The sequence below is a fragment of the Elephas maximus genome, chromosome 1 (assembly GCF_024166365.1).
Source record: "Elephas maximus indicus isolate mEleMax1 chromosome 1, mEleMax1 primary haplotype, whole genome shotgun sequence".
Taxonomy (NCBI): domain Eukaryota; kingdom Metazoa; phylum Chordata; class Mammalia; order Proboscidea; family Elephantidae; genus Elephas; species Elephas maximus.
Genome location: NC_064819.1, coordinates 108,976,769 through 108,997,876, shown reverse-complemented (window position 1 = coordinate 108,997,876; position 21,108 = coordinate 108,976,769). Strand labels below are relative to the sequence as shown.

General features: G+C 36.9%; 1 protein-coding gene across 2 annotated transcripts in view; it reads right to left on the bottom strand.

Annotated features, from left to right (window-relative positions):
- Positions 1–2,522: 2,522 nt before the first annotated feature.
- The window catches only part of CDC5L (cell division cycle 5 like), a 47,587-nt gene continuing 29,001 nt past the window's right edge, over positions 2,523–21,108 (bottom strand). For both annotated transcript variants that reach the window (XM_049893391.1, XM_049893400.1), the window contains exons 14-16: positions 18,903–19,100; positions 6,075–6,287; positions 2,523–5,320 (exon numbers count right to left, since the gene is read on the bottom strand). In XM_049893391.1, coding sequence (XP_049749348.1) covers positions 5,216–5,320; positions 6,075–6,287; positions 18,903–19,100 — 516 coding nt within the window. In that variant the 3' untranslated portion in view covers positions 2,523–5,215. The remainder of the gene's footprint in view (positions 5,321–6,074; positions 6,288–18,902; positions 19,101–21,108) is intronic.

The window sequence follows — 21,108 nt, the reverse complement described above, 5'->3', positions numbered from 1 at the left end:
TGACCTTTTTGGTTAGCAGCTGTAGCATTTAACCACTACGCCACCAGGGTTTCCAAAATTTATAACAGGATTTCTAAATCACTAAGAAAATCAAAACCAGAAAATTACAGTCCAGTTAGGCAACGACAGGAATGAGTGAGAAAGCATAAAACATGATCAAAGTCAGTAATTAACCACAAACGCAAATGGATTTAACTCCCCTATTAAAATGCAAAGATTCTCCAAATGGGTTGAAAATCCAGTATGATATGCTGTTTAAGAGACACACGTAAAAATTACATGTAATGTTAAAAATAAAAGGACAATTTATTAATTAGATATAAACCAAAGTAAGGAGAAAGAAATAAGATCAAAGAAAGTAAAACCTAAGGCAAAAAGCATAAATAGGACAAAAGAATAACTTTAGACTAGTTAAAGTCTTCCTTATGAGTTGTATCTAACAGACACAAATATCTGTATACTAAATAACAGTATCAAAACTGACAAAAGCTCTAGACAAACACGACAAAATTGAGTGAAATAACTATGAGACTCTAAGGCATAGAACCCTCAAAAAATAAAATGCAATTTGAATCATTAAATTGACTTATTCAACTCCATCCCAATCAAACTGCATAAACCTTCTTTTCAACACCATAGAAAACATCCACAGAACACTTTTAAAAAGTAGTTAAATGGTAGGCCCAAAATCTCAATAAATTCTAAAACGCAGAAATTATGTAAGCCGTATCTTCTTTTCACAAGGTAAAAATACTACAACCAGCAACAATCAAAAAAAAAAAGCCAACCACACAGGAATTTTTCAATATTAATTACTGAATCAAAAATTTAAAATACAGTGACAGACTACTTAGAAAATGAAGCTACTGTGTATTAAAACAGCTGGATGCGAATATATTTGAATTTAGAGACAACACAAAAGCCCTAACTGTATTTACCTGTACATAAACAAAAAACAAGCACCTCTAAAAAACCTAGAGAAAATAAAGGAAATGGTAAACATAAAAGGAGTAATCAAGACACTTTAAAACACAAAATCATAATTGATAAGCAAATCCAAATCCTGGTTTTTTGAAGGGAAAAGATATCCTTAGCAAATCTAACCAAGGAAAAAATTAAGAAATGACAGAACTAAGAAAAGGTAAATCTTTTAGAACTAAGAAATTGTAAATTTAATAGCAAGGAAATTCTTTAATCTCTTTTTATTAGAATTCTCTGCTAATAATTGTTTTAAGTCTCAACAAAACAAAAAGTTTTCTGGAAAAGTACCAATTACGTATATTTAGTAAGTAATAAACAAACCAAACCCCTGGCATCAAGTCAATTCCAACTCATAGGGACACCTGCCCCATAGGGTTTACCAAAAGCTGTAAATCTTTGCAGAAGCAGACCGCCACATCATTCCCCTGTAGAGCAGCTGGTGGGTTTGAACCACAGACCTTTTGGTTAGCAACCAAGCGCTTTAACCACTGCACCACCAGGGCTTCCCATAAACATAAAAGGAGAAATTAATATACATTTTAATTTTTAATTTTAAGTAATTTTAAGTTTTAAATTTAAAATTACTTAGATTTTAAAATAACATTTCGATACTCAGAAAAGAAACTGGCAGTTATCAAGAAATTAGTCTCAAAAAGGGTTCTGAATTGAAAATTCTTACAAGTACATTCCTTCAAACTTCAAATCACCCTCATGCTATAACTGCTTAATGCACAGAAAAATATATACAGCTATCCTATACACTTTGTAGAACTAGCAAATCCCAATGCCAGAACCTGGACAATGGCCCAAAAGATCAATTTCACTCATCCGGAGATGCAAAATTTCTAAATAGATTAGCAAATTGAATTCTAAAGTACCAACAGAGTGGTCACATTTTAGTAGTAATGCATTTCTGATGATATCACATATTTCAAAACTAACTTCTAAGAAAAATAAATGTAAAAATAGGGAGGATGCATGTTTGTAGTGTACTTTTTCTTTGATACTGTTTTTTATGATCTCAGCATTATTTCTAATGTTTCAAAGAGGACTCTATAAAACCTTTCTTCAAAAAGCAATGTAAATATCAAATACACATGAACATGTTGAGCCACACTAAAAACAAAGGACTGCCATTAAAACAACAGTGAGATACACTTTTTCCTGTCAAACTGATATACAGATTTTAGAATATCACACATTTTTGGCAGAGGTATTAAGGAAACAGGCCCTCATAAAGCAGTGGGAGTATAAATTTGTACCACCGTTCGGGAGAGAAATGTGCATACTTTTGACCTGCCATTCTACTTCTAGGAATGTATTTTAAGGAAATTCATCATGAAGATATACACAATTTTATATACAAGGATATTTATTGTAGTAATAATGTGTTACATATATATGTGTGTACATATGTGTATATATATATACACACACACACCAGTTGCCATAAAATAGATTCCTTGATGATCCCATGTGTGTCAGAGGTGGTTTCTTTTCATTTATCAAATTTAACTTTTGGCTCAAAGACTTGAGCGTGCTTTTTAACACTACCACTTAATGAATGCCTGTGAGAGAATGATAAACATCAATGTTAAAAGTCACCAAGTCAGGCTCGGAGGGGTGCAAAGAAACAACGCTGCGCTTTACCCAATACTAACCAAGGATGACAGCATGTCCGTTTACCGTAAGTGGCACTGCTCTGTGGCAAAAGCATAAGCAGTTTACAAGGCATTGAGACTGCTGGTTTTGAAATTATGCAATTCTTGGTGGGTTTTTTTGGCTGGAAATACATGCATTACTTCAAACTTGAGAAAAAAAGTGAATATTAACACTATTATATCAACTCTTTTAAATCTATATATAATCCAAGTATACATAAAATGCAACTGAATTATAAATCTTATTTAAAAAAACCAATGCACCTAATTCTGGGAGAGCGAAGATTATTTAATGTTGGAAAATCTATTAATAATAATATTATCAGAAAAATATATGCTCATAGATCATGATCATAGATGCCCCAAATACATATCTAACAAATATTCAGAGCCATTCCTAATTCTAACTTTTGAAAAACTAGAAATAGAGGAGGATATCCTTTCTGGATAAAGAAACCTAACTTAAAACAATCAACTTAAAGGTAACACTATGGACATTCCCACTAGAATTAGCAACAATACCTACCATCATCATTATTTAATGTTGTTCTATACATTTCAGCCAACAACTTTTGCAATAAAAACTAAATAAAACTATTAGAGGAAACAGTATCATTATTCACAGATAATAACAAAGTATTTCCTAGTAAATTCCATGAGAAATTACAAAAAAAAAAAAAAAAGTATTAGGATTAAGTGACTTGATATGGGTATCAGGAAAATATAAATCAATGGTATGGTAAGACTACAGGATTATTACCTCTCAAATCCATCTACTCATCGCCATCACCATGGCCCAGTTTGAGCAACTTTCATTGCCTGCCTGGATTACTACATCAGGTTCTTAAACTAGCTGGCTTCCCTGTCTTCAAGCTGGTAAGACATTACAGTATGGCTACCATGATGTTTCTGAAGCCGTATCTGATCATTCCCTTCTTTAGAATCCTCCAATAGCTTCCCAGCATACTTACTAAGATCTAAATTCCTTACCATGGCCGTATACACAGGTGGTACAGTGGTTAAATGATATGGCTGCTAATCAAAGGGTTGGTAGTTCAAATCCACCAGCCACTCCTTGGAAACACTATGGGGCAGTGCTGCTCTGACCTACAGGGTCACTGTGAGTTGGAATCGACTCGACAGCAACAGGTCTTTGATACACCATTCTTGACACTCTAGTCACAGTCCTCCTTTATTTTTCTCAAACATACCAAAAGGGCTTTGAGTTAGCTATTCACTACCTGGGATGCTCTTCCCTTGAGCCTCCCAAGGACGGCTCCTTCTTAAGATGTCAACTGCATGTTATCTTAAATGTTATCTCCTCAGAGAGATCTTCTTTAGCCACTCAGTCACTGTTTTACATCATCTTATTTTAATTCCCTCCATTGAATCTAAAACTCACAATCTGGTACTTTTCCCTTTTAAGTGTGTTTAATATCTCCTCCCACTAATGTCACTGCCATAAGAGCAAGAATTTTGTCTGTCTTAGTAACTGCTCTTCATAGAAGTCACTCAACAAACATTTGAAGTTAAATTGTCTGTCACTCCCACAGGACAGGAACCACGCCTACTTTATTCACTGTTCTATGACCAGGCCTCAGGCACAGGACGTATTTTCAGTGAACGTCTGATGAACAAATGAATGAGTCCCTCCTCCCCTCCCTTTGAGCCCCTAAGTATTCCAGGATTGGATAAAGTTTTTTGGTGAGCCCAACACACTGAGCCAACCAACAGTCACCTAAATCATTTCATATTGATTGCTATAAAGCAGATCTCCCCACTTCTGCCCATTCCCCAAATCCTATGCTTGTGTGATTTACTTAAGCTAAACGCAGAGCTTTAATAAAGTTTGATGACCTTGTTGAAATTAACCTATAAAACGCCTTTGTTAAAAAATATTTACAAAAGCAGGTTAAGAAAAATTAAATCTTCTGAGTATTAATCCATTAACTGTGTAAGCAGCTAGACGGGGAAGAGACCATATCTGAAATTATAATGAGGAGAAAAAAAATGAGGCATTAAAAAGCTACTCTATCCTGTCAGCGTATAGAGAAATGACCAGTCTACACTGAAATGGTCTGTCAAAAATCACAGAGCCACAGAAGGATTGCCTTTTAAGAATTTAAGATACCAGATCACAATTTTGATTACCCAAGAGTTACTCATTAAACATGACACAGAGCACATATTTGCTGGTTTGTGGGCACTTAAAGTATCTAATTACCTCAAACAAAAGGCTACATTCTCAATTTTTTATGTTTTGTTTTTATTCAAGAGTTTACTCACAGGCAGCACTTTAAAATCAGGCTTTTTAAATTAAAGGCCAAAACTAAAAAATTTTACAAATATGACTGTGCTAAAAGAATGATCGTCTTAATAATTTAAACCCTAAAATATCCTGCGGAGTTAAAGTCTTTACACACAGAATTTGTAAGATGGATATCATTTAAAATAAACAAGCGAAAACCACAGATGGTGAGCAAATTTGTCAATGAAGATAAACATAAGTTTCAGCCTTCCAGAGTACGAAAACCAGCAATTAATTCACCCTGTGACAAATTATAAACGGTGCTTCAGTATTTTGACTGTAAAGTCTCTTTCTCCAGCAGCAAATCGGCATATCTATGCTGAAGTTCCTTCTCTCTTTCTTGTTGTCGCTGAACATCTTCTTTCAGACACTTGAAGAGACAAAAATATTCAATAATTATTTCATATGTAAATATAATAAAAAACTTAAAAAGACATCATGGCACTTTTTCACCTTGCAAACAGTTGAGCTGATTGATGATTCTTAAGAGGTATTTCCCAACAAGAAACAAACATAGAGAATACTTTGGCTATAAAACCAGTACTGCAGCCATTCTTTGATGTGGTCATAGAGCTACTATCTTAGTGTGAAATCTCTGCTGCTACCTCCAATAAACAAGCAGTTATGGTCGTACCGATACCCACAAGTGCACTTAAATAAACGCACACTTGGGGATAAGTCTAAACACATTTGTACCGAACCTGGCCAAAGATTTGTTTTGGAATGACTAGCTCTGTTCCCAGCATCCTGCATGATGAAACAAAAGGCACCATTTTAATGTACCTCAGAAAGCTACATGAATGGGGTGCAATTAAATTTTAGGGAGACGAATTACAAGGGTTACTAATTCCATTTCATAAGAGTTATCTACATACAAAACAGAAAGCAAGGAAAGGGACAGCCTTTTTATCTATGCATCCACCTACACACAGGCAATTCTAGACTGGAAAGGTCAAGAACTTCAGGCCCTCCTTGAAAAAAAAAATCCAAACTGTATCAACTTCAGATACAGCCTTGTGGCACAGGAAGAAAAAGAAAGAAAAAAAAAAAAAAAGAAAAGCCCTCATAACTCTTTACAGCTCTGTTTCTAAGCAATGCTGCAAGGCAATAAAACATGATGTTACCTCTAGCCTCCGGGGAATGGCAGAATCTTCGTGTTTTTTGAGTTCTTCGAAAGTACGCAACTCCAAGTAAGCCTGCTCAATTTGGTCCCATAAGTCATTCAACTGTTTTATGAGCCCCATAGCACGAGACTGATAACCCCCAAGCAAAATTTTCATCTTCTTTTCCATCTTTGCAGCTCTCTTAGCTTCTGTGGTCATGTGGCCTCTGTTTATCTAGGGGTTGGGGAGATACCACATCAACACACATGAGAAAAGTAGGCTAAACAACAGGGCTAAAAGGGCACCGTAGGTTCATCTATCTGCCTCAAGGCAATGTACACTAGAGCTCTTTATACCTCAGCTTCCGTAACACAAAATCAGGCCTAAGAAGAGTTTGTCTTGCACCTGCAAGGTTTTACAAGGTAGTTCCAAATTCAAAGCAGGTTTGAATTTCAAAGCACAGGAATGAATCAACTCTGAAAATGACTTTCACTACATTCATATCACTGATTTTGGGACTGGCACCAGCCCATCCGCATCAACTCTATCTCAAAAATGTCCTTTCACACCTTGTACATTTCAAATAACTAATATTCCACCTACTTAATGTACATCATTATGATCAAAACGTAACTCCCATAAAAGTATAAAATTAGATCATTTTTATAATCTTATAAAATCCTAAATTTGATATAAAACTCATAAAGGAAAAAGAATATCGCATCTGAGCAGATGATTCTAAAATGCCATCAGGATGGAGAACCCCTGTTTCAGTCAATCATTACAGAAGCTAGGTTATTATCCAACTACACCTACCAGTCCTCATTCCCAATAACAAATGAACCACCAAATCCATGAGTCCCATCAAGTTCCTTACACTATTATAATACAGCCCTTGCTAAGAACATCCACCTTAGACACCAACAGTCCCATGTGGACTCAAATACACATTCCAAAAACCTTAATGGCATATCATTTCAAATTAATACAGTGCTTTTTAAATATTAGTCATACAAATTATCATTTTTATTGGTTAAGAAAAACTCAATGAGCTATATACTCTTGACTGTGCTCCATGGATATTCAATTTCCAATTCAGTGTAACAATATATAATGCTTATGCTCAGGAAGTGTTTAATTAGTTATCAAGGTATTTTTGGTATCACTGGTACTCTGTATCTGGGAATGACCTCACCTCAGAGACTTTAAGACTTCAAAGGTGCTCGTTTCCATTTAACACCAATGATTTTACTTAATTTAGTTCAAGCTTTATACAAGTCTCCTGGCTCAAATACTGTGCCAAGATTCCAAGGAAATATGGAAATAAATCAGAGATGAAAAAATTTAAGTACAGGAAAAAATTCCGTCAAATAACTATATAAAGTTAGTCATTACAAGTATAAAGAAGAAACAGATTGTAACTTTTAATAATTTTAATTTCTTACATATGACATCTAATCTATAAAATGTGAAGGAAGATATCCATATGCTTTGTAAAATTAAAATGTTTAACCTATGGCAGTTCAATATACTTTAGGAGGAAAAAACTAACCTACAGCTTCTGGCTTTCTTCTAGCCAATAAATCTCAAGCATGAAATGTACATGCATACATGGGCAGAACTACTTTAAATCAGGCCCAATTCCCCTCTCCTGCCATATACACACAGAAACAACATCGAAGTCTCATGGAGTAGAAAATCTTACTGTTTAAAATACAAAGAAACAGGAAAAGCTAGGCACTGATTTAACCAGATTCATTATTTCCAAGTGCTTTAAAAAAAACAAAAAAATACTAGCAACTCTCCTGAAAGCAACTTATTTGAAGAAAACAATACAGGCTTAAGGAGCCTACACTGCATCTTATAGCTGATTTACCAAAAGTTCTCAAGAACGTACTTTTCCAATCTTCATCTGCACCTGTGGATCCACTTAAGAATTTTCTTAATGCAGCTAACAAAGTGGACCCAGAATTAAACACTTTGTTCTGATCACCAGACAAGCCTCCCAAGTATGATTATGATAGAAGCTTAGAAATCAATACTATGCTTTAAATACTTATCAGCACAAAACTTTTAAATAATTTTAAATAAAATAAATTTCACTATCACTATTTATAATTTAAAGTAGGCCAACACTGGATATAATTAAAGCTGACTATATCCATTATGAAAGAGTGAAATTCAATTCAAAACAGGAGATGAATGAGACTACATCTACACATAAAGGTGTAGGGAGGCCAAGCTGGCAAATGTCATGGATCGTAATTCTAAATTATAACCTCATGTCTGAAATTTGCTTCAAAATAACTGGGGCAAGGGAAGAAGGGGTAATAGATGAAACAAGAGTGGCTATGATTTGATGGCTGTCATAGATGATACATGAGGATTCATTATGCTAGTCTACTTTTGGATATGCCTGAAAATTCCAGTAAAAGGTTTTTTAAAAATCTAATTCAGTATCTATTCTAAATGCTAGATTTTTTGTTAACTTAAGACCCCGTATCCCAAACCATGAAACATCAACAAAAGAAAATATAAGAGGCATTAAAATTTATAAGTACTGTCAATTATTTTAATTCATCAAAATGTAGATGAAATAAAATCCAAAATTACGTAGAGTCCATTTATACTAACCAAAATCTGAGCTGTACATCTTAATTCAGTAAAACAATCTCCCTCCTAAAATCTACCCAGACATCCAGCAAAATTTATAGAATATAAAAACTCATCAGCCACCCTGTTGTTAAAGCTGTTATTTCTTGACACCTCATAGTATCGAACCAAGTTTAATCCAATTTAAGTAACTCTTTCTAAGGGTGACAAAGACTTAAAAAGACATGGGAGAGAACTTCCCATGTCTTTTTAAGTCTTTGTCACCCTTAGAAAGAGTTACTTAATCTAAACTTGCTATTTGGTAGGCACACAGTTTCTCATTTAACCTTACAACTCACACTTCCGTGACAAAGAAACTTGTTACTGCCACTGAGTCAACTCTGACTCCTAACAACTCATGTGTGCAGAGCAGAACTGTTCCATAAGGTTTTCAACGCTGTGACCTTTCACAGACAGACAGCCAGGCCTGTCTTCCAAGCCACCTCTGGGTGGGTTTGAACCACCAATCTTTTGGCTAGCAGTAGAACACTTAACCATTTGCATCACCCAGGGACTCCTAAAAATTACCCACGCAAATTTTACAGATAAGGAAATTTGAGACTCAGAGATTATCATATTTTTAAGCAAAAAACGTACGCGTGATACTTTTTTTTTGTTTTGCTAACCAAGCAAACTCCCTCCTCCATGCACGTTACTTTAAGCATGCTACACACCATTTTTTTTCACATGCTGCTGATTTCGATTCCAATTCTTTTTTCTGTCCAACGGATTTGTCACTGGGATAAAACTGATCTCATGGAAACTTCATTTAAGGTAGACATTTTCCTAATGGGCTTGTGATAGAAATGGGATGCCATGCTGAAACCAAAGAGTATGAATGCACGAAGAGCTAGAAAAGTAGTAAGAAATGATCCTAGGCCTAAAACTACAAAAACAAGACGTTGTTTGTATATAACTTCTTTTCATAAATCTTAAAGTACACATAATTTTTGATAACCAGTGTCTCTGAAATCAACAAATAAAAGTTACCAGAAGACACTGTACAGTGTTTTCATCTTAAAACAGACCATTTTAGTTTATTCATTGATTATCATCATCATCACCCAACTCCCGGAACCCTTCAAAGTTGACCATCTCTTGCACCCAGTCATCCAGAAGTTGCTGGCCTACAGTGGTTCTCATTCTCATGCAAAGGCCATTCCTTTTCAAGAATTTCGAAATCCAGGTGAAACTCGCCTTGAAATCTGGGATTCCTTTCATTTACCAGAAGCTTTGCTTCGATCTGAATCGCGACAGTAGAGACAGCTTGATTTTGTTCCTTTCAAGAAACAATACACTCTTTCAAGTCATTCTCCAACTCAGGCCATTTGACTTTGTTCCCGCTATGCGTGCATTTCTGTGGATTTGTTTTCTCCAGGTCCTTCTTTCTCCATTCGCGAATGGACAACTCTGCAACCTTGAGCTCTGTTACAACCGCTCTGCTGTTGCTTCTTCTACACTCTCGACAACTTTCAGTTTAAAGTTGGCAGGGCAGGACTTGCATTTAATTCCTGCCATGATTCTAAAGGGTTCTAAGATTTAGATTCGTATACTGAAAAAAATGCGCACAACATAATCAATAACTGGCTGGTTCTAGTAAAGAAACTGCAAAAATCAAATGTGAGATACACAAGAAGCAAGGGTTCTTTTATAGGCTTGCTTGACTAAGGTGCTTTGTGATCACTGATATCAAAGACGCTGATAATAAGACATAATTAGACTATGAAATAGGTACATCTAACATAGCTTAATGGTTTCACTTAAAATCATCTGATAAGATTTTCAAATTCAACTGCTGAGCCAAGAGCGATCATGTATCAGTTTTGCTTCGTTTACTCCTCCAATTAAAAGCCACGGTAAGACGATGACTGTGATAATTAAATCAAGGCAGGCTGAATCAAGACTCCCACTGATAGCTGCCTGACGCCATTTACGCCAGTGCAGGCACTTTGTTTATGCTTCCAATGGATAGTACATGATTCATGGACAGGCTTCAGTAGGTTCAAGGTTCGAAAGCAATGGGGATATAACTATCAACTTATACTAACAGAAACAAACGCAGTTTCGACTGTTTATCCCTTTCAAGACCCAATTATTTCCTCATTTGAATTTTTTATTGATACTATGTGTTTTCACTAATGGAAGGCATGCCAATTAAAGTGCCAATTCAGAATTTTTGTTGTGAGTTATGAATTGTGATATCCATTATGTGGGATCACATTTGCCACAGCTGACCCTGGATGCAGTAAATACTGGCAACTTGAATCAAGGACAAAATCTTTTTTTCCCCCTTTAATTTCCTGAAAATTTGTAAAACACAAAGGCACCAGGGAACATCTAGTCCAATTGGCATAACACAGTTTATAAAGAAAATGTTCTGCATTCTACTTCGGTGAGTAACGTCTGGGTCCTTAAAAGCCTGTGAGCGGCCATCTAAGATACTCCACTGGTCTCACCCCTTCACGAACATGCGAAAATGAAGAAAACTAAAGACACAGGACAAGGTTAGTCCAAGGGACTAATGGACCACAACTACCACAGCCTCCAGTCAGTGTTCAGTACAGTCAGCGGTGGTGCCCGGCTACCACCGCTGACTGCTCTGACACAGATCACAATAGAGGGTTCCAGACAGAGCTGGAGAAAAATGTAGACCAAAATTCTAACTCACAAAAAAAGAACAGACTTACTGGCCTGACAGAGACTGGAGAAACCCTGGGAGTCATGGCCCCTGGACACCCTGTTAGCTCAGTAATGAACCCACTCCTGAGGTTCACCCATCAGCCAAAGATTAGACAGGCTCCTAAAACGAGACTAAAAGGGCACACGAGCCCAGGGACAAGGACTAGAAGGCAGAAGGGGGCAGGAAAGCTCGTAACAGAGAGCCCAAGGCCAAGAAGGGCGTGTGCTAACACGTCATGGGATTGTTAACCAATGCCAAAAAACAATACGTGTACTGTTTAATGAGAAGCTGGCTTGTTCTATAAACCTTCATCTAAAGTACAACTGAAAAAAAAAAAACAATATGGATTATATCTAGCCTTTAAAGATAATGCTAGAAAAGAATTGTTAGTGACGTGAAAAATGCTGATATATTCTGAAAACTCAATTACGAAACTATATTTGTGGTATGATCCTGACCTTTTTAAAATATACATGTTGTACATGTACAAATAAAAAAGGATAATCACCTAAACATTAAAACAAACAAACAAACATGAAGGCACCTGGCAATGACTGCACATGTATCTTACTCTAGTCTCCTTCTTAGCATTAATATTTTTTTTCATGAAACTTTTCAAAACAAGGTACAATGCATTCTTCCTTACTGCAAAAGCAGTACTTACAGCCCAAATAAATAAAGCCAAGGGATTTTTTTAATTTCAGAAAAAGTACCACTACAATGCATTCTTCATTACTGCAAGAGCAGTATTTAACAGGCCAAACAAAATTAAAGGAATCTGAATCTCAGGCAAATTACCACTATTACGTCTTCTTCATTATAACAAAAGCAGTACTAACAGCTACGCAGCAGAAACAGCTGTCCTGGAATACTGCAGAACTGCTCACAGCAGTGCATTTCACCTGCTACACATGGAAGCAATGACTGGGCCCTATGACTGAATGCAGGCTAAGAATAACTTATAGGAGTTCAAGCCTCTTGAAAAGTACCACTGCAATACATTAGTCCTTATTGCAAAGGCAGTATTTACTGTTCAGAAGCTGGAACAGCAGAGAGCCAGTAACACCTGGAAACAATGAATGGTGTCAAAGAGAAAATGGCCACTACGGCGGAATGAAGACTGGCAATAGCTTATTCTTGCAATAAGTACATTCTCACGAGAACATAGTAACTAGGAAACATAGTGAGAAGGCTTATCTCAGGCAAACTTGTCAAAAGTTTAGAAAATCCACACCCTCCAAAGGCATCACCTAAGACAATGCTCAATATACACAAAACGAGGCTCCAACTCAGGGTTCTTGAGTTTCACGCACCTCAAAAGGCACCCATCTTGAGGCTAAAGATGTTCAAATCCGACCACCTCCTTCCCAAAGAACTCCAGAGGCATAAAAAGTGGTTGGGATACTGTATGTCCCACAGGTCACCGAAAGGGTTATTTTCAGATTACCGAGGTACTACCAAACTCAATTCATGACTTCTTGACCATGGCTATATCTTTATTATACAAATAAGATCGGAAGTAACATTTGCCAGAACTTTTTTTACACAATTTCACCATCTCCACGCATTACATGCTTGCGCACATTATTTACATGGGCGTGCTATTTCCAAAAAACACAGTAAGTAGCTTGCCCTCAGCCCACAGCCACTAAGTGATGTGGCAACACAGTTGTGTACTACTTGGAAGTCCACACCACTGTTAATAAACCAAATACCATCCTGCCTCAGCCCCCAGAAGTACAAATATGCCTGAAGAAATTCAAGTTCAATGCCACCAAACACCCTTGAAAACAAATTGTTCTAGACATAAGTAAACAAGAAATTAATGACTCTGCCCATCATTCTTCCCTCATTTAGACATTAACCTGTATGCTTCCACTTATAAGAATGTATTTGACAGGAGAAAACCTGTTACTTTCCCATTTATATATCTAAAACTTACTAATTCTTTTATTCTTAACAATCTATAAAACTATAGAAAAACAAACACCTCTCAGAAATATTTTATGGGGAAAAAAAGAGTTATATTTAACAACTTTTTTAAGAAATACAGAGGAATATAATTAGTGTAATTATTTGGAGATTTCACCAAAGCTAATCTTTGCCATAGACTTTCAAATGAGAGCAGTGATCAGGTTTTCCTTTTTTAAAAAAAAAAAAAAAAATTATATTCACAATATGAAACTACTAAATTTTAAAACTAGTATATGATGATTCCAATTTAGTTTTTAAATATTTTCCTCTTTACCCACACACAGGGAAAAAAAAAATTTAAGATATGCATACACACACACCAAAATGTTTAAGGTGATTATGTCTGGACGGTAGGCTTATGTTTTACCTACTTTCTTTTTCATATTTTTATATTTCTTTTAAATTTCTACAAAGCACAGGTGTTTTTTTTAGAAAAATTCCTCCACGTGTTATTTCTTAAATGCATAGAAGAGAAACTGTCTAAAAAAGTCTGGCCAGAGACCAATGGAAAACTGATGGTCCCCAGGAGATGAATCAGTGGACCCATAAGTGTTTCCTCGGGTCATTACAAAAGGGGGCTGTATGGGACTTATAAATGTGTAATTGTTACTTTCAAGCTCACTAAGCTTGTTAAGGTTACTAAGCTTAACTAATTCCAAAATAAACACTTTATCCCTGGGTCTCCAATAATGTCTTCTGTTAAAGTCTGTTACAGTGAGGTTCAGAACCACTGAGAGCATCCTTTACTGAAACTTTGTGCTTGGGGCCAGAATATAACCTTATACCACTGGGAAAATGAGTTTGAGGATACTTTACACAGTCGATCGCAGTTCCACATCCTATCCAACACTCAGCAATATGATTTATAATAGTAAAGCTTTGGTTCAATCATCAGAATGTTTGCAAGCAAGTAACAGAATTCCATGACTCTCCTTTAATCTCTCATACTGCTCAGTAGCATGGAGTTTTATCAGTAAACCTTCTCTACAGTGATGAAGCGCAGGTCCAAGTGATTATTGTCGGTATCAGAGTTACCATCAGATCGCATCCCTGATAGGCAAGCTAAGTTGTTAGCTAAGTATTAGCCCAATTTCATGAAAGCAAATGAAACTATTGCCAAATGACTGACAATGACTCTTTAGTAGTAACCAACTGAATTCCTGGTTCTATGCATTAACCTTCAAAGAAACTCTTAACAAATCTCACACATACACAGCCTAAAATCCCTTCCAAGAGCAGTAATGTACTTTCATAAAGTAATGCCAAGAACACTTTACATCTGCATCAGTTAGGAATCCAAACAGATAAAATGCATGAAACAAATTCAACTCAATACAGAGACATAAACAGAAGCAACATGGTTGCACCAACAAGACCCGTCCTGCTAGAGACAACTAAGAAATCTAGTACTGCCATTAAGAGTCACGGCAGAGAGCAAAACTTGGGAGAGAAGTATTCCAGAATACTGCAAACTCCTCTCCCTCACCCCACACCACCTACCCAGCACACACGCACACATACACACACTGTACGTGGCATAAACCTGCTGAACAACAACATACAGCCCTCTTCACAGAACTGCCCACCAACTTAATCTTTACCCTAAGTTTCCACTCTTTAAAGTGTTAAGGGAATTTTTTTCCTGTGTAAAAATATCTGACTTTATAATGAAAATCGCTGGGAAAATGGGATCCATTGTGCAGCCAATTTTGCTGAAATATAACCATTCAGTAAAGTCAGAGGTCCTCATGGAGTTCTACAAATACACCAAGCAGGATTTTGAATGTGTTATCTGTGTTCTTTAAGTTACTTTATTTCCAAGAAGTCAGTGTTACATAATATTTCTTGACTAAGTTGACTGTGCCAGTAAAATACCAGGAGAAGTATTACTTCTGGACCTAGTTTCCATCTCTAAGGAAAGCCTTTCCATTTTTATAGCTAACATGACAAAATCTACTTTTCAGCCAAACTTCCTCAACACAGCCGTTTAGATACTATTTCAAATACTATTAAATTTAATAGCAGGCCTAAACTCAGACTTCTTGTTTCACTTTTGCACCTACTGGAAATAATTTCACTCAAAATAATTACGTCTTCAGACGATTTCCTATTTCCACTTAAAGTGGAAACAAATTAGAACACTTCAAATTCTATTTGCACTTCCCAAATACAGTAATGACTCATGTGTCTGGCATCATCAGAAAATGAGGTTCTGCACATTAAGCATTTTCCAGATAACTGAAGTCCACAAGAGCGGAGAACTGCCTTCTTCACTGCTGTGTCCCCAGGGCTAAAACAGTAGCTTGCACATAGTATATACTCAGTAAAATGCATGACTAAATAAAGTACTAAACACTCTCTTATTTTTAACCATTTGACAGAAATTTTTCTACTATGAATTAGAGCCACCCCTCCTTGGGGGGAAAAAAAAACAGCACTGAACTGAAATTAAGCCCTTCTTATTCATCTGGGGCAATCACTCTACTCTCCTGCCATCCACCTGGAACGCCCTCAGAAGGTAGTACAACGCACAGGGCTTTTTGCCACCATGTTAAAATGGCCTCAGCGTGGTATGCTTTCATAGCTTTTCCTTTTCTGCTGCCTTTTATGTGTTTGCTGCTACCGCCTTATTTTACACACAAATGTCTGGCGAGGCTCAAAAATTTAATTCTGCCTCCAAAGCAGTATAAAATACATGGACTTGGTTACAATTCAGAAGTCGTTCCCACTTACTGCTGATCTGACTACATTCTGATTCTATTTATTTATTTAACAGATTCCTTGCACCCCCCATCACATTCCATATGAAATCTGAGATGGCTCTACTAGTTTTAAATAAGTATCTTAAGGATTTTCATTTAACTTCTAAATTTCAAATATTAATATTGGGGGTACAGATCATGAGTTACAGCTCAAAAACTAGCTCCAATATAAACCTCGGGGCATATTTTTTTAATCCATTTAGGAGACACCAACCACGACAAAGCTGGATTTCATCTTGCTTGATGGGCTATGATAGGGCCATAATTTAGATTCACTGTTCCAAAGTTCATGGCAGCAAAAACCAAACACGCTGGCAGCAATGGTGCACTGGGCTCGCACAGAGAGCCACAGCTCTCTGAACCCAAGAGTGGAGGGGATAATTTCAGTATAGCATTTAGTTTATACAATATAACTGGAGTTCCTTCCCCACAACAAACTTTGAATAATGTTTATAATTTAGCAATCAGCTGAAATGATGAAAGAATTACCACAATTGAAATAAAATATTTATGTATTTCAAACCAGTAGAACTATGTCTTCAAAAACTAAAATAAGCTAACAGAAATCTAGTTCTGAATAACGGATGGATAAAAGAATACGGGGGATTTGTTTGTTTGGGTCTTGGAGTTTCTTCTTTTTAAAAATTTAATGAACTTTCATTTGAAATCAGCATACTACTAAATTAAAGGGCATGATTAAGTATTCTTTAAAAGTAACTAGTTGGGTAACCACACTGGTTAAGCACTGGGCTGCTAACCAAAAAGTTGGTGGTTCGAACCTACCAGCTGCTCCACGACAGTCTGCTTCTGTAAAGATTAAACCCACTGCCGTCGAGTCGATTCCGACTCATAGCGACCCTGTAGGACAGAGTAGAGCTGCCCCATAGAGTTTCCAAGGAGCGCCTGGTGGATTCAAACTGTCGACCTTTTGGTTAGCAGCCGTAGCACTCAACCACTACAAAGGAACCACTATGGGGCAGTTCCACACTGTCCTACAGGGCTGCTATGAGTCGCTATCGACTTGACGGCAACAGGGTTGGTTTGGGTTTAGCTGAGTAAACAATAAAGTAAGTTATCCATGAGTCAAAAAAACAGAAATTACTTCAGACTGTTTTGTGAATATTCTTCCAAAATCACCAATCCTTCAACAAAAATAGCTGAACGGAAGACTTCAGTTCCTGGTACTGAACTGAACAAAGAGAACCACATGTTTTTAATGGTTGCTCATAAACGACCCAAATAAATCTCCACAAGAACAGCAGTGGTTCTTTTCTGTATTTTTCCCTTCAAAACTCACAAGACCAATTCAACACAGAAATAAAAATTACGTACTCTATGGCACCACTCACTTTGTGACACATTTATTTGCTGCCATGAAGTAAGTACCTCAACAAAGTAAATGTGATTTAGAGGAAAACTTTTTTAATTTTAAACAGCACAAAATGTCCTGGCCATCTGAGGCAGAAAGAGTTTACCCACCTCAAATAAGATCCTCAAACCAAGTGAGAGATCTAAGTATTTATATATAAATATTACAAGGAAGCTTTCCAAATGGCTTTCCAATCAGTTTTGATGCTGACCTTAGATCAGAATTACACTGCTAAGTACCATTTATAAGAAATGAGGCCTACACAACAGAAAATATAACTTACGATTTAACCACCGATGCTCTATTTTCTCTGACTTTAAACTCTGAATTAAAACACAGAGCCACAGCACACCCTGCTGGACATTAGTAAGTACAACGAGAAGAGCCAACAACACTGGATTGCTCAGATCCGACCCACGAAGAGATTACTTCAGAAAGGAATCAAACTCTAAATGATCAAAGTTCATGGGCATTAACTGTCAGATGCTTATACCAGTGATATCAAAAGTAAAACTAAGACTCAGAATAATTTTCCAATTAAAAGATACTGCTTTCTCCTGCTCATTTCCCCAACCCCACATCAAGTGATTTTACTACTTCTGATTTTAACTCTAAACAAAAATATTTTTGAATCAGCTTTCTGTAAAGAGAAATTGGTAATCACATAAAAGAGAAAATTGGGGCCACTTTTCTGCCCACGACTGCCAGAAGCAGCGTTTCTCCTTCCCATTCCATTTTGGCCTCAGAAACATCCTTAAAGACCACCATTAAGAATCCACAAGGCAGCCTAATGGTCTGTGAACCACAAGTTAACATGCCACTGGTAAGATGCCTATACAGATTCTGGTATTCAAAACGTTCAGACTATATTAAAAAAACACACGCCATGAAAGTACAGCTAGTAATTTCAATGTTTTCATAGACATGAAAACTCACAGAAGCCAATGTCTAGGTAATGCAGCTCAGTCCTCCCTCTGTAATTTAAAACTTACAAGACTCATAGTATGGACAGAAAGGTATCAGATTTCTGTAAATTTGACCTCTTGGCTATAAAAAGAAAATTCCTTTCTACTGAGATCCCTTCTTTAGAGAACACAGGGTATTCTATCGGTCTACACTGTTTTGAGTGACTAGCATTAACTTCCTGGCTCCTTGCTTCTGCATCTAAAAGGTCCGATTGACCTGTGGTCAGCATGGACAGCACCCTTCAGTCATGAAGGCCAGCAATTCTGAAAAGCCAGTGAACAAGGCCAAGGAGAAGCAAACACCTCAGTGTAGTTTCCCTAAGAACTGCAAAGGCAAAAACCACCTCGGGGCTATTTTTCTGAAGTTGTCTTCAATGGAATTACTTGGCTTAGCGGTATTATTTCAATCAAAGTACATTGAAATTAGAATTGTAAAAGGATACCAACCTCAAGCCTCTTTTCAAGCGACTCAATTCTGTCCTTTTTGCTAGCTAGGTTGGCCCGTGTGTAGCGGCTCTGCCCAGGAAGATACAAAACTTGACTGTAGCATTCTTCCCACACCTGGTTATAAGCTTCACTTGAGAGTTCTCCGTGACTCATTCCTTGTTTTACCACTTCCATCTCCTGCACCAGAACATCCTGGGCCTGTTTACGACAATAATTTCAGTAAGTTTGAGTACTACTAATACTTGTCATCACCAGAACACTTAAAAAGACGTTAATTTTTCTCCCTTCCTTGGGCAAACGTGAGGGGTTTAGGTTGATAGCTTTTTTCACAAGCACGGTACAATACCTAAGCAAAATGAATTAAGATGCCCATATATCACTGCAGATTGATTTTTTTTTTAAAGTCAAGTATCTCTGTTTTTCCAAACACATAAACACCTTCCGGCCTCATTCATTTTAATAGCAGCTAACATTTCGCAGGTACCAGGAACTGGGTTTTAAAGTTTTACCTACAATACCTCCAAATGTCACAACCACCTTACAAAGTAGACAATGCTAACCTCATTTTAAAGCTGATGAAACTAAGGCTCAGAGAAATTAAGTAACTTGTTCAAGACCACAATGCTAGCAAGCAGATGAGGCAGGGTCCTACTCAAGCTAAATTGCACCAACAATGCTTGTGTGTGCTCCTTCCATTCTTTATCATTCCACTTTATGCCCAGGACCTCACAGGATCCCGTGAAGAGGAACCTGGCATTTCTGCATGCATGTGCCTTTTTTCTCATGTGAAGGAATACCCCTGACATTGCCAGGGACTGGGGACACAAGTCAAAAAAATGAGTCAGTCACAGCTCAACAGAACTAGCTTTTATTCACAACTAAAAAAATCATTTAAGATGACAGAATGAAGGGGACAGCATTGGACAGGCCTGGGTGCCAACCACAGCCTTACCACTTACTAGCTATATGAACTTAACTTCTCTGAGCCCGTTTCGCGTCTGCAAATGGGGATAATACCTGCCTGACAGGTTATTAGGATTAAGAGACACAATGTGCATAAAGAGCCTAGTCCAGTACCCGATGCACAGAATGCCATGAGTATTCCACATTAACCAGCCCTTTGCCTCACGGTTCATGAAAAACTGGCAATGACTTCTTGCACCCTACAAAAGGCTTTCAATCTTTCTAGTAACTAACATTAGAAAATAAGCACAGACCAAAATACATCAGATCAAGACAAATGACCACCACACAGAAAACTGAAACAAAATAATGGAAAACCATGTCTACAGAAAACACATAAGAGAATAGATACTTGTAAACAATACCTCTTATTGGAAGTAAGGGAAACAAACCCATTTTAACATACTGAAAACTGGTATTTCATTCTGAAACTGTATACAGTAAAACTTTACTTTAGCTCTTATAATCATTAGTAGAGAGTATGTATAAGCTAAGTCATCTTTAACTATAAAGAATCTGCTAAGTAAATAGCTGTTTTATAATTCTTTTTGGAACAAAGAGAAATATAAATAGATATGGGAAAGCATCTCAACGACTCTGTAATGGTTTCAAGTAATTCCAAACCACTACTTGCAATTATTTTCAAAAACTATATTAAGAATTTACACCCTAAAGGAGCTCTGTGAGCATTGAAGTTCTTTATTTCAGGTTTCCATACATAACCGTATTTCCTAAAATTCCTTCTTCCCCTCATATTTTCACTCTAAAAAGAGGGAACTATCCAAGTATGGAGCTCATACCCTAGGTCTCAACCTCACTTCAATGTACTTGCCACAGCATTGGCACTCAACAGATGTCAGTTCCCCTATTCCACTTACTCAAACGGAGTAAATCAGTTATCGAGAAATCAGGAGCGAGTTGTCAAAATATAAGTCTAAATTCTTCTTTTCTCTATTTTCTAAAAAACCTGTAATAAAACTACTATTTATGCAATAAGAAAAATAGAAGGTAAAAAAAAGAGAGGGAGGGCAGGAACACAGACAAGAGGCTCTTGTTTCTTTTCTCCCAAGTTTGCAGCAGCTCAATCCCAATCAACGGGCCTATCGTTGCCCTTCAGGGCTGAAAAATTAAAAGTGAACTGAAGCATGCCTCCAGTTGTGATAGCCCTCTAGTGGCTACCAGAAAACAAAAGGTAAAGACAAAAGACAAGAGCAATGGAAAAAGAGTAAGAGTACTAGGGCTG